General features: G+C 41.1%; 2 protein-coding genes across 5 annotated transcripts; one reads left to right on the top strand and one right to left on the bottom strand.

Annotated features, from left to right (window-relative positions):
* Window positions 1–1253: 1253 nt before the first annotated feature.
* On the bottom strand, window positions 1254–7704 carry zgc:158263 (ceramide kinase family protein). Its single transcript, XM_061075552.1, has 13 exons — window positions 7581–7704; window positions 6390–6485; window positions 5978–6115; window positions 5711–5839; window positions 5468–5531; window positions 5217–5362; window positions 5057–5131; window positions 4443–4595; window positions 3634–3739; window positions 2935–3029; window positions 1842–2038; window positions 1444–1763; window positions 1254–1335 (listed from the first exon to the last, which is right to left on the bottom strand). The coding sequence occupies exons 1-13, from the start codon at window positions 7702–7704 to the stop codon at window positions 1254–1256; spliced, it is 1725 nt and encodes a 574-aa protein (XP_060931535.1).
* Window positions 7705–9512: 1808 nt separating this feature from the next.
* On the top strand, window positions 9513–12725 carry naa10 (N-alpha-acetyltransferase 10, NatA catalytic subuni). Of its 4 annotated transcripts, none has more exons than XM_061074442.1 (8): window positions 9513–9694; window positions 9850–9948; window positions 10035–10093; window positions 10706–10751; window positions 10858–10973; window positions 11106–11150; window positions 11950–12034; window positions 12179–12725. In XM_061074442.1, the coding sequence occupies exons 1-8, from the start codon at window positions 9674–9676 to the stop codon at window positions 12359–12361; spliced, it is 654 nt and encodes a 217-aa protein (XP_060930425.1). In that variant the 5' UTR covers window positions 9513–9673; the 3' UTR covers window positions 12362–12725. The 4 variants fall into 4 exon arrangements, with proteins under 4 accessions (XP_060930425.1, XP_060930422.1, XP_060930423.1 ...); XM_061074439.1 differs by having other exon boundaries at window positions 11950–12036; window positions 12172–12725; XM_061074440.1 differs by having other exon boundaries at window positions 11103–11150.
* The last annotated feature ends 682 nt before the right edge of the window (window positions 12726–13407 follow it).

The raw sequence follows: 13407 nt of genomic DNA, 5'->3' as shown, positions 1-13407 counted from the left end.
TTCATCAAATAATTTTGAGAAGTTGAACATTTTCCTCAATTTGGGTCACGGCTTGCCATTGGTGGTGATGGTGGGTCCTGAAGCCAGACCAGTTGAGAACCACTGCATTAAAGCATCAGCACTGAGGAGTGTTTATACCAGAAGGACGTGTTGGTCTAGTTTGTAAACAGAGGTGTCTCTCCTAATGAAAGGAGACACATTATTAATCTCCTGCTTCAGGTAGGAATAACTTCCAGGTAGGTGCTTCAAGCTAACTTCAAATAGTCATGTTTTTGGATAAAATGAATTTCTCAGTGTGTGAATGTTTTTTTTTAATATAATGTCAGTTTGCTTTTAACTTCCTGCAACAGACTGATGTTGTTTCTTATCACTCATGTCTGTCTCTACCAGGTGCATGGCCTAGCTGGACACACACGCACACACGCACACACACACACACACACACACACACACCAGCAGTCGGCGAGCCATGGAGCAAAGACGAAGGTTTTTCACTTCCCCTCCGACACAACTGCATTTGTTCCTTTATGTGCTATTATTATGATTTTTTTTTTTTTACATCTACACAATGCTATAATAAAACTAGAATTGCACTCAGCAGAGAGCAAATCCGCAAAGGCCCCCCGGTAGTCCCCTTACATTCAAGCCGCACCACATTCCACACATTCATAAATATCAGCGCCATAAATATACCTTATTTTTCTCACCATGCAAGATCGATGAATAATTCTCTGAGAATTGTTTTTGTGTAATGTTGCTTACATTCAAACAAGCAAACTGACCGGGGTTAAAACATAATCTCATCGGCGGAGGTATTAATTTGTTTGGTTTGAGTAAAAGAAACTTGAAGGATGAACTGAACTGTTGAATACTGATCCAAATACTGATCCAAATAAAGCATGAATGGACAGAACAGGGTTTTTTGTCTTTATTCTGTGGAAGCTCAGTTGATCCCAAATAAAATATACACGACAAAAACTGCATAAACACACACTGTTAAAACACTGCACCACAAATGATTGTATGTATTATTTAAAAAGTAAATATCATCCAACAAACACAGATATTCAAATAAATAATCTTGTTTCATGACAGCAATGAGTAAAACCTATGAAAGTACCTGAAATATAAGGAACACTTTGGCCATGACGGAGTCTTTAACGTCTGTAACTTCATAAATTAACCTTGCCTCACTGTTCCTCTCTCTCTCTCTTTTTCGTAAGTGAGAGTATTTGTGCTGGATGCATCTCCTTTCACACCTGTCCCTTTCCCCACTGCAGCTCTGTGCTGTCCTCGATGCCCCTGGCATACAGACGCACCAGCTGGCCATGAATCCTGAAGGAGGGGATGTGAACACAGTTTTAATGTTTTTATGTGATTTATGATACAATGTGATAACAGCAGGAGGATAGCACAGTCAAGTGTGTGGCTCCACTCTCTTACCTGCAGAGGATCTCAGTAAAAGGCAGAATCTCTCCGTCACAGTTCCACACGGACACAGGCGGAGATTTACTGCAGCACAGGCCACACAGGAAGGCGTTTTCCTTTTTCTCCCCGTTTGCCATTTCTCCGCCTGCGCTGCTCTCTGCCAATCGCAGCTGAGAGCCACACCTGCTGACAGTCTCGACGTATGATTGGTCCTCCTCATCTATCACAACTCTTTGCTCTGCGATCCCATCATACGCTTCCATCTCTCTGCCGGAAGAGGGGAGGGAGAAACGGAGGGCCTTCACGCGGTGGACCTCCACAAACGGCAGGTCAAACTATAAGAGAAGTGGGATGAGCGAATTGGGTCAAACTGTTTTCACACTTCCAAGTCCAAGGTTTGAATGTTACAGTACCTGGTCCTGTGTGCTTGTGTGTCGGTGGAGGAACTTGAGGAAGCTCAGCGGGTGAGTGTCCCACACCAGGATGAGGTCCCCTGTTCCGTCTGCCAGGTGAGCAGAAGGAGACAGGCCCTGAGGACTCCTGGGACACGAGCTGGACATACATGTGAGAGACACACATCTGAACCTGCCCTCCACACTCACCCAATCACCTGGAGCGACAAAGAGAAGAGGGACACAATCATACATTTAGAAATAAAAGATGTCACTGAGGACTCTACTTCTGTCCCGCTTTGGAATTGCATGATTTTCAGAATTAATCTGTCATTACATGGGTTGTGATCCATGTTTTGGTGGAAATAAAGTGAGTGACCCTTGGATTTAACCTCCTTTGGCAGCATTAACCTTAATCAAATAGATCCAGTAACTGCAGATCAAACCTGCACAACCGTCTAGAAGTATTTTAAACATTTTTGTCACAGCACTGCTTCAGTCATATTCTAATTTATACATTTACGTATGAAATCCTGCAAGATACATGACAATTGTATTTTTTACTCCTCCATAATACATTTATTATACCAATGAATGCAAACATGCTCCATGATTTGTGTATTTTAGACTATTTCTTACTCTGAAGTACTTTTGTTGCATTCAAGAACAATATAATTATTTGTGTTCAAGCTATCTGACTGTATTTTAAGGCTAATTTATGCATGAATGCTTGTACTTCCAAATAGGTCAATTACTTTTTCTCGTCACTGTCCTCCCCATTTCTCTAAACAGACTTTACTTGTTTGGCTTGTTTCTGACTCCACGATGGCAGTGACGTGATCGAATGCCTATTTCAGTCTCTCCAAGTTGTTAACGTTCTAAAAACACAAGAGTAGGTTCTGGAGACGAGGGTTCACGACTGCCTAATGTCACCAATTCAGTTCTGTATGAAAAATTAAAATATATTAATCTAAGACGGAAAATGTACACAGTTGTCGAAGTACACGAGCTTACAAGGGGCTGACGTAGCTTCGTTTTAAGGTGTCACTGGCCAAAAAGTTGATTTGGGCTAAATGGGCTAATACATGCACAAACTTGGATTTGTCTTATTTACCTTCTGATTCAGTACTGAACTGGCTGTAGTGGGCGCTGTACAGGGATCCTGAATCTGGGAAATATCTTTCTGTGGTTCTGGAGCAGACACTGCACCTACACACACACACACACACAAACACAACACAAGGGGTTACACTCTTTTCTTGTCTTTATCTTGACCTTGAGAGACATTGGTATTGTACACTCTTACTGGAGACCAAGGCTCCCCTTACATCTAGATCAAGTTCCTCTCGCCACGGTTCCTACCCTCCTTAAGGTAAACCCAACACCTGAGCCCCCTGCCACAGTTCGTGACTGTTACAGTGTCTCAGGCTGTGAATTTGTACCGTTTCACCAGAGCTTGAATAATAATGGAACGGATTTGGTTTACGGTTAAACCGATCAAGAACTGGAACCCTTTCCTTGAATACTACTCTTATGAGAGTCCCGTTTGCCTTCCTGGACCTCGTGGGGAGATATAACATGGAAGGTTTGTCTTACTTCTCGTTGTTGGTCACAGTCACATAACACTGAAAACTATAGGTTATGAACAGTGATGCTCGTGCAATAGAAAAAAAACCTGTGACACAGACAATCTACAGAGGAAATTACATTCACGCAGTAAATACTGGGCATTTGACAGATCATTTTATGACAAGGAGAACAGAAAACACTCCCACACATCCAGACTTCATGGGATTAGTTGTGAGTGTTTTACCCTGAGAGGCAGCGGGTTTTATCTCTGGGGCTGGAGAGCATAGGGTCTGCTGGCAGATACTGAACCACGCCTGTGTAGCTTCTGTTGCTCAGGTACACCATAGTACCTGCAGAAGGCAAAGCAGGAGCAATTATGTTAAGTACACACAACATTTTGAAAAGAATATAGTCAGGGGGAATGTAGATTGACGTACTGTCGGAAACATCTGAAATATTCATTCCACACTTAGAGAATTTACATGAACGCCACCTCCAGTCGCAACTCAGACAGTCAGAAAAGTGTTTGGTACACGACGTGCAAAGTTTTGTCACTTAGAAACCAATTCACATACTTTTAAAATCAGCTGCAAGTGGAATCTTTTATTATGAACTGAAACCAGACTTTTTAGCTAAGGTATATGCGTTTTTATATTTCTGTCACATCCTGTTCCTTTTTCTTTGCTCTACATTATCATGCAGGTATTGGAGTGTGTCGTGGTATAGTGTAAATGCTCTAAACACATAATACAACATATTTGGTTTACTGTTTCCATGTCTTTTTTCAAATTCCGACTTGATAGCACATGAACACACTGAGATCAGACCAAAGACTTCACATTGAGGGAAATGGGAATCCTGTGGAGCATGTGAATGATTAAATGTGTCATATAAAGACCTTGCTTCTTTGTCATTGTCATGTTTTTGACAGTTTAAGGATGAATTTTGAATTGAGACACAAGCTTAAATCTTCTGTTATTAAGCATGCAGTCATTCCTGTTCTTGAAATGAATCATCAGTCACACACACACGGTGTAGAAAGATGATCTGTACCTGAGTAGTCATATCTCAGAGGTCCCATCCAGCGGTGTTTTTCACTCTCAGCCAGCACGTCCCCATAGAAGCCATAACCCACCAGAGACACCGAGTACCGCACCAGAGCAGAGGCGTGGTAAACGGAGCACACGTCCAACGGCTGGGAGTCTCCTGCAAGGCATTGTGGGAAATGAGGAGCACAAAGTAAATATATATACATATGTTGCTCTGGTAACTAATGGTATTGATTTAAATAATTTGCAAATGACCATTCAAATTATATTTACCTCCACCAAGGAGGTTATGTTTTTTTGTTTGTTGGTTGGTTTGTATATTTGTAAAAAACAACTGGACGGATTTCCACGAAACTTGGTGGGAGGATGTGGTATAGGTCAGGGATGAACCCAAGAAATTTTGGTGCAGATCAAGATCAGGGAGCGGATCCAGCAAGTTTTTTAATCACTTTCTTTAACATTGCGGGATTGCACTTTTTATCATTGTCACAATTTCCCCAGGTAATAACTAATGAATATTGAGGGGAAAACATCAGGCATATTCAGGGGACCTTGGTGGAGGTATACGCTCTCTGTCGAGTGCCATTCTAGTTTAACATAGTGGAAATACTTATTCACCAATGATAACGTGCAATGCTGAGGTAACAGGGTCAATCACTCCCACTGTGGCGTAACACACGCAGTCCGTAGAACCTGCAATAGACATAATACGACAGGATATCACATCTGCAGAACAGACACCGGTCAGCGTATTAATTCTTAATGAAAGTGTCGTTACCTGCAGGGATGATGCCGATGTGAAGAGGACAAGGCTGCAAGGTGACAGCGGGATCATTCTCACAAAGGCCTGACTCTTGTTGTGTCCGCCCAATCAAACCGTGAAGTATTTCACTGAACATGCCATCCCCACCCACACTCACCACACTGTTAGAAACAAACACAGAAGTTTCTGTTAGGAGAGCCCCTCCCAGTGAGGATCGCTGTAACAGCACTACCAGCACTGATGTGTTTACACAAGCAATCGCTTACCCGTCAAAGCCGGTCAGGTCTTTCTTCAGGAGGTGGTCTCTGGCCTGGTTCGCTCGCTCAGTCACTAAACAAGACATGGTTATATGCAAACTGCAAATCAATTTCATTCATCATTCTTTAATGGAAGTATGTCAGTGTAACCCTTCACCTCGAGATCAAGCATCTGCACCAAGTATTTGGTTCAGTAACAAATGATACTTTTCTCAAAACAAAGAAGTATTTCGATATTTTGTAGATGTTCACCTATAACATGAGAGCTGATCCCAGCCAGCTCAAACAACGGGGCTACCAGAGAATGGTAGATCTGTCTTCCTCTCTTCTTTCCTCCATACGGATTGATAAACACCAACAGTTTATGTGGCCGTGATGGACCTGAAAGATAAGTTTGAAAATACATGTTGGTGAGAGCAGCAAACTTTGATAAGAGGATTTCATCATTAATAAGATAGGATTATCAGATATTACAGTAATTATGTCAGTTTAGTGCCTGGTCTAATCATCCGCCCCTACTGTGAGTTTTGACGGCTGTCCTCAGGTTTTCCGTCCACTGGTCTCTGAGGACGCGACTCGGGCAGCTGAACTGGGTCCGGCCCAGTCTCCATAGCAACCCTGAAGAACCCCCACTGCTGCTGCGCTTTACGTAGAAAACTACCGGTTGGATGATAGGAAGAGAGAAGTGTGTTGTAAAACCATACTATCAAATACTGGAATGTGAAATTGTAAAACCACAATATCAACTGTTAAAACGTAGGAGATTACAGACAGCTTCAGTATTTGACTGTATGTAAATTATTAACTGTCTCTTCTCTATAATGACCGGAAAAAGTTGTGCAGTGCTTCAGGCTGTGTTGTAAGATATGGACATAAGCATTGACTGTGGCCTTGGGTTTTTAATATCTGAGAGTCTCCAAGGAGAACCCACCTGTGAAGTCTTTGTCTTTGTCCTCAACCGTCTTCTGGGGCAGGATCTCCACCCGGCCCTCCTCCACTCCGACCACCTCAGCCACAGGGACTGAAACTTTAATCACACAGAGAAAACTTCAATGCATGCTTTTATCTCTGCAAACAAATAATGAGATATTTTACAACTCTGAGGACTGTTTTCCAACGAGTTACATGACTTGCATGACTCTAACTGGAAATATTAGTAATAATGGCTGCATCTTAATTAGCTGTTCCAATCCCAGGGCCCTTTCATAGACCATATGTCACTTTAAAGAAACACAAGTTACACAATAAACCTATGGCTTATTTTTTGCTTGCTTTGGATCCTGGTATTTTGTAGTGTTAGTTCACTTTCACACCTAAAGGGAGACGTGTCCATATTAGTTGCACAGTGATAATAAATCAAAAATGTAGGAAAAGAACTCAGGAAAGAACCAACCCATTTTTGGTGAGGATTTTTCTCCCCGTCACTTTCTTTAACGTTGTGAGATAGACATTTTTTTTTTTGTTGATTTCTTAGAGAATAATTCATGGATCTTGATGAAACGTTTGGAGGACTGATGAGTATGAGTGTGTAGTATAAGCTACAGATAAATATATAAATCTAGATCTTGTGAATTGAAATGTGGCACTCTAGAGCCAGTGATATCAACACAACTCCTGAAGTAGCAACATATTGAGAACAAACAAACAAAAGTCTGTGCGGTGATATTCATATCATATTAATATCTCTTTCCTGCTAGTGTGTGTGTTTGGTGAGAGAAAAACTAAACTGCTGATGCTCATATCCCACATTGTAACACTGAGGGAGGAGTGTTCTCTGCAGCCTTTGTTTTCAGTAAACTGTCTCAACAGGTTGTGTTTCATGTTCGTGCTGTTCAACTAGTTCTTCACGTTCCCTGCACACAGCTCAATTAATTAAAGCGCTGACTCCCGACTATAGAAACTATACACAACATGGAAATGAACATTAAGTTGTAGGTCAACTTTCTACAAGCTACTTCCAACAAATGATTACTAACCGACAGTCCTGTTTACACCACACCAATATACTGGTGTTGATAAAAGTAGTGTGCAGCAGTAAGTTGTTCAGTTTTATAAGTTACTGTTTGACCAGATGTCACAGATCTACAGGTTTAACGTAATACCTGGAAACGGTGCCACCTACTTGTTTTCTTATCACAGATCTTCTGGTCCACCTCGGTCCAGTTGAAGTTCCAGCCCGTCAGCACCGCCCGGTGTCTCTTGGTCCCGACCCACAGGCTGGACTCCAGCCTCAGGTCGGTCTCCATCTGGAACCAGTGCGCTCTCAGGTTCTCTCTCTCTCTCTCTCCCGTGTGTCTCTTGATCACATCTTCTCCACACAACTTGCTACATCCCTCGGAGACAGCAGCGGCAGGTGGACTGTGTGATGTCACCGGTTCACCTGTGTCCTCCTCTGTCACGGGACACACTCTTGATATCTTCTTCTGGCTGGATTTTTTTTGAAGAGGTAAAATGTTAGACCATTATTCCGGTTTGATGTTGAAGACGCCGCCTGACACATGAGTTTTATTGTCAACACATGTCTGCAGTCCCTCCCTGCTGACACCTGCCTCGGTCACACGCTCCTCTCTGCTGATTGGATGTCACAAGTTGAAGAACAGGCAACTTAACATCACCCAATACTGATGTATGAGTCACGTCACGATGGATTATAAACAATAGAGAGATTTCACAGTTTTAAGAGTAAACCCCATTTTATTTATCAGCATTTTTTCTAATCGAATAATTTATACCTTCTTTTGGTTTCGATTTTTCTATTATTTTTCTTTTTTATTTGATAGTTTTTTTTTAAAGTTAGTCTTTCTTTTCTGTATACTTGAATATATGCATAAATTAATTAAGACTAATGTGAACAAAAATATTCTAATCAGTTATATGAAAATATGGATAATACACAACGATATGAAGGATGAAATATACCAAATAAATTTAGTTCTTTGTATTTGCATACTGGGTTGTGAAAACCACATATTTCTGCAGGCGCCTGGGGCCCGGATCTGAACTCCTCTTTACCTGGTGTCCTGGCAATTTCTACAATCCCACTACCAACGAGGAAACAAGACACAAAATTCTCTTACAGTATTGTCACCTTTCTTTTATGCTCGAGCATGGTGCATACAACAGGGTTTAGTTTGTAATATGCACACAGATAGAAAACAGTTAATTACTTTTATACCTTCGGCTAACCTCTCCCATACTGAGGCGGTGGACTAGTGGCAGAAAGTTGGACTATGGGCAGAAAAGGTCTCTGGTTCGTCTCTGGTTCGACTCCACGGAGAAAAAACAACAAGACAAACCTGGATTGATCTCTCCAAAAATCCAAGAGGATTCTCCCTAACCTGTCTAGTGCCCCTGAGCAAGGCACCTTACTCCCCTAACATCTGCTCCCCGGGCGCCGTACACGGCAGCCCACTGCTCTGTGTGTCCTGCACCAGATGGGTTAAAAGCAGAGGTTAAATTTCCCCTTGCATTAGTGTGCCTGTGCATGTCTGTGCATGTGTGTGGGATAATAAAATGTATCTTAATCTTAATTTTACTGGAGGGGGTGTGATTAAACAGTCAAAGGTTGAGATCCTTTGATCACATGAATACAACAATGCCTAGTCGAGAGCAATAAAGCCAATATACATTTCAGTTTCTACAGGAAAGCCGGCATGTTCAAAAAGAGGAAACAGACTAATATGCATTAAGGTGGCAACAGGACACAGCATGATCAAAGAGAGGAATCAGACCAATAAACTTTTAGTATCTAGAGAAAATTTAGGTTACAGTGTGTAGGGATTCAATCATGATCAATCAAAGGGGAAATAAACATTTTTATTATGGACAACTGTTATATTTCCCTTACACTGGTTAATTATCCAGTTTGCCTGAAATACTTGGCCCCAAAGTGCATAAAGTGTAATGTAGTGTAGAACACTAAATAAGAGTCCTAGCTAAGAAAATCTTTAAAAAATAATGTGGTTATTTTTCATTGCACTTCTGATTTACAAGGATTACAACTTTTACTCTAACCTTCCAGCACACACCGGAAGCGGAAACGTGTGCCATTATTGTGGCACGCTCCTTCCGGTCCTCCCTTCCCTGCTAGCGAGTGGACTGAAGTAGCGAGAGCCGAGCCTTTAAACTCGATCCTGTCAATATTATGAATTGATTGATTTGCACAGCGCAGTTTATTTCTGTTTCCACGGAGCACACCGCGAACCACCGAGCAAGATGAATATACGAAACGCGAGGGTGAGTGTTTCCGAGCCCCTCCCGGCCGCCATGCTGCTCCTGCTGCTAGCTTAGCTCGTCTACACGTTAGCTCAACTATTAATACCGCAGATAAACTGGGTTTGCTTTGAGTCACGCTGCTTCCTGACTGTTCGGTTTGTTTTGTTTCCTCACAGCCGGAGGACCTGATGAACATGCAGCACTGCAACCTGCTGTGTCTTCCGGAGAACTACCAGATGAAGTACTACTTCTACCACGGTCTGTCCTGGCCCCAGGTCAGTTCAGCCCCGGTTCACCTGCTAACACTGATCCTCACTGTCAATATCTGTCTCACTCTCCTTTGGGTGTTTTCACGTTGCAGCTCTCATACATCGCAGAGGACGAAAATGGCAAAATTGTTGGATACGTGTTGGCAAAGATGTGAGTATCTATAATCGGACGTGTTCGTTTTACAGGGCTCCTACGGTCATGAAAAACCTGGAAAAGTCATGGAATTGCAAAAAATGTTTATTTCCAGGCCTGGAAAAGTGCTTGAAAAAATAAAATCCCTAAAGTTTTGGAGAAGTCATGGAAATTTGTCATATTCATATTTTCATGTTGTTCATTTACGCTGAGTTTTAAATATTTAATATGCTTTTAAAAGAAATACGCTCAAAACATAAGCAGGCATACGCTCTCATACTAATTGAAGAGTTTGGTGGGGAAGCAGGCGGGAAGTGTAGATTTAACCGTGCTTGGCTACAAATGGAAAAGTACATGCCATGGGTGACAACAGACAAACTATTGTCTCATTCATTTGTGTCATTTAAGGTGTATGTTTTGCTTTGGAATTCTCATTGTTAGCTTAAATACTCAATTTTGTCATGTATACACTGAGATTTCACAAAACTTTTGGTCATGGAAATTGGGTTTAAAGTTATTGAAAAGTATGGAAAAGTCATGGAAATCCATTGGTCCAAATATGTATGAACCCTGGTTTTACTTTGCAAAGAGTTGTTTTATTGTATTAATGAAAGCACTGACTCTTTCTAGGGAGGAGGATCCAGATGATGTTCCCCATGGACACATCACATCCCTGGTCAGTCCTGATGAGAGACACCTCACACATGTCCCTTATCTGTATTATGAAATATAAATTACTGTTATTATATGTGGTCGGTAAAAACCTTCTTTGTGTCCTCCAGGCAGTGAAGCGCTCCCACAGACGCCTGGGACTCGCTCAGAAGCTGATGGATCAGGCCAGCAGAGCCATGATAGAAAACTTTAATGCTAAATATGTCTCCCTTCATGTTCGTAAAAGGTACCTTGATTTATTATTGCAGGTTTTACGTGTTGTCTGTCTACAAAGTTCAGTCGGGCTCCTTTGTTAGGCTCTGATTGTCTTTGTCCGTGCTCCTTGTGTATCTTTACCTCTCCTTCCTCCCCACTGCAGTAACCGGGCGGCCCTGCACCTGTACTCCAACACGCTGAAGTTCCAGTAAGTTCTTAGAAGTACATATATTGTGTCAGTATTTATTTTGTTACATTGTAAGTACTCTGGGGATAACAGTTTCCATGACCATACACAGTCTTTACAGACATAAATTAAATTCACAGTACACCAGTTTCCTGTTATCGCAGCATACATGTTGAACGATAGCTAACAAGAAATTGCATCACAGAAATTACAAATATTTCTGCAGCCAGAAAAACAAATGCACAAATGAACAATCAGCCCATAAATAGATTGATTAATCCTATTTTATTAACTAATTAGAGCAGTGTAAGTTGTCCAGTGCATCATCAGGCTCAGTGTTGCTGCAGCAGTCGGCAATCAGGTGATTTAGAATAACTCTGGCTGTCATAGTTCACTAAACAGTGCTGACCAGCTTTGAAAACTGCTGCATCTTGTTCACAAGTCCTTTAAAAACTCCAATATACATGATCCTTTTCAAAATTATGTTGGGTTTGTAACTGGGTTCTTATAACACCTGTGTGAAAATTTCAGTATTGGTCTAAAAATATAAGTATAGCTTATCCCCCAGACTAAAGACTGTAATACTATTTGCACTCATTTATTAAGATTTGAAGGTTGAAGAACATATTCTCCTTATTCCCAAGAAACAATATATTTAATCCAATGTATTTATTCTTAGAAAAATTAGTATTTAGATGTACATCTATATGTGTAAAACCACTGAAATTGTTCTTATTATTAACAATGAACAATATATACATATATTTGTGTATATATATAGAGACTTTAACCAATGTGTTGTTTTGTGATTCGTCTCCAGGATTAGTGAGATAGAGCCTAAATACTACGCAGATGGGGAGGATGCCTACGCCATGAAGAGAGACCTGGCCAGCATGGCAGATGAGGTAGCTATTATATGTACTCTCTTGTTAGGCTGACAAGACATGACTTTCACAAACCCATAGTATCTCAGTGGACATGTACCACTACTGAACTCAACTCAAACTGATTCTAACCCTGAATGTGTTCTATTGCTATATGTCCCCCAGCTGAGGAAGCCAGGAGTCCGCGTTACGGGCCAGGAGGCGCCCTCTGGCCAGAGCCAGGCAGGATCCGGTGACCAGGAGAGGGAGAGCGAGAAAGACAGCGGAGGAGAGAGCAAAGAGCTGAGTGAAGTCAGCGAGGCGACAGAAAGCACAGACGTTAAAGATTCGTCCTCTGATTCACAATGACGCTGCTGTCCTAGACATTTTTAAATTTGCCCTTCACTTCCTCTTTTTATCTATTTGACAACGTTCTGACAGCAACTCTGGCTTCACCAACTTCGACTGTCTGCATCGACGCCACTCCAACATTTCCATCACTTATATTTCTTGAATCTCGCAGCAATAAACCTGGACTCTTGGATAATGACATTAATTGAGATGAAAGCTAAATGAAGCTCTAATCAATGAATGGCGTCCAGTATTTTTTTTGAATTGCTGTTGTCATTTCCAAAAGTTTCCCCAAGCTCTGTGAGATTTACAGCATTGAAAAACCTCTGCTTTTCAGTTAATTATTTAACAGAATTGCTGCCAATAAATCTTTCAAATAATACTTTTGGTATTTTTGTTTCTTTTTTATCATTACAATATTTGAATGTGTTCAAAGCCAGTATTTTGTAATGAACTGTATATGTACAAATTGTCAAGAATAGTTCAAATAAAACCATCCACACAGCCAGTGATAAGGTATCTGCTGTGTCTACACTAACACATTTTTATTATGCATGAGGTAAAAGTTATCCATAAAAAAAACTTGCCATTTGTTGTATTGCAGATCCCATCAGCATGTGCAGGATTTGAATATGAGTTTGGCGACTCCCAGTGGTGGAATTAAAAAAGGCAAGAAAGCGTTGCACAATAATATCCCTCAACAGAATCGAAACTTTGACATGAATGTCAAATGAATGTAACGATGAATAATGTTAGGAGAATAATGAAGTAATGCTAGATATTGAGTTTCACTGGTGGGGATACGAACAAAACAAACAGTGAAGATGAAAAAAGGAATCTCAAACCTTAACTTCCATATATATTACATTATATTTTGGGTTCATTCACTAACCAAACACTGGTAATGTTTTCTCTGCAGCAGAAACAAAATATTGTTCAGAAAGTTCCTTCCAGCATTATTGCAGAAGTTCTCACGAATGTGTGGCAGTTAGACTTTGCTTTGTTTTCACCTTCTGTTAAGTTCCTCAGCTCCACGATGATTCATTCTGAAGACTGAGCTGCTC

The sequence above is a fragment of the Limanda limanda genome, chromosome 7 (assembly GCF_963576545.1).
Source record: "Limanda limanda chromosome 7, fLimLim1.1, whole genome shotgun sequence".
Taxonomy (NCBI): domain Eukaryota; kingdom Metazoa; phylum Chordata; class Actinopteri; order Pleuronectiformes; family Pleuronectidae; genus Limanda; species Limanda limanda.
The sequence above is the reverse complement of the archived record's forward strand: the minus strand, read 5'-3'. Positions and strand labels throughout refer to the sequence as shown.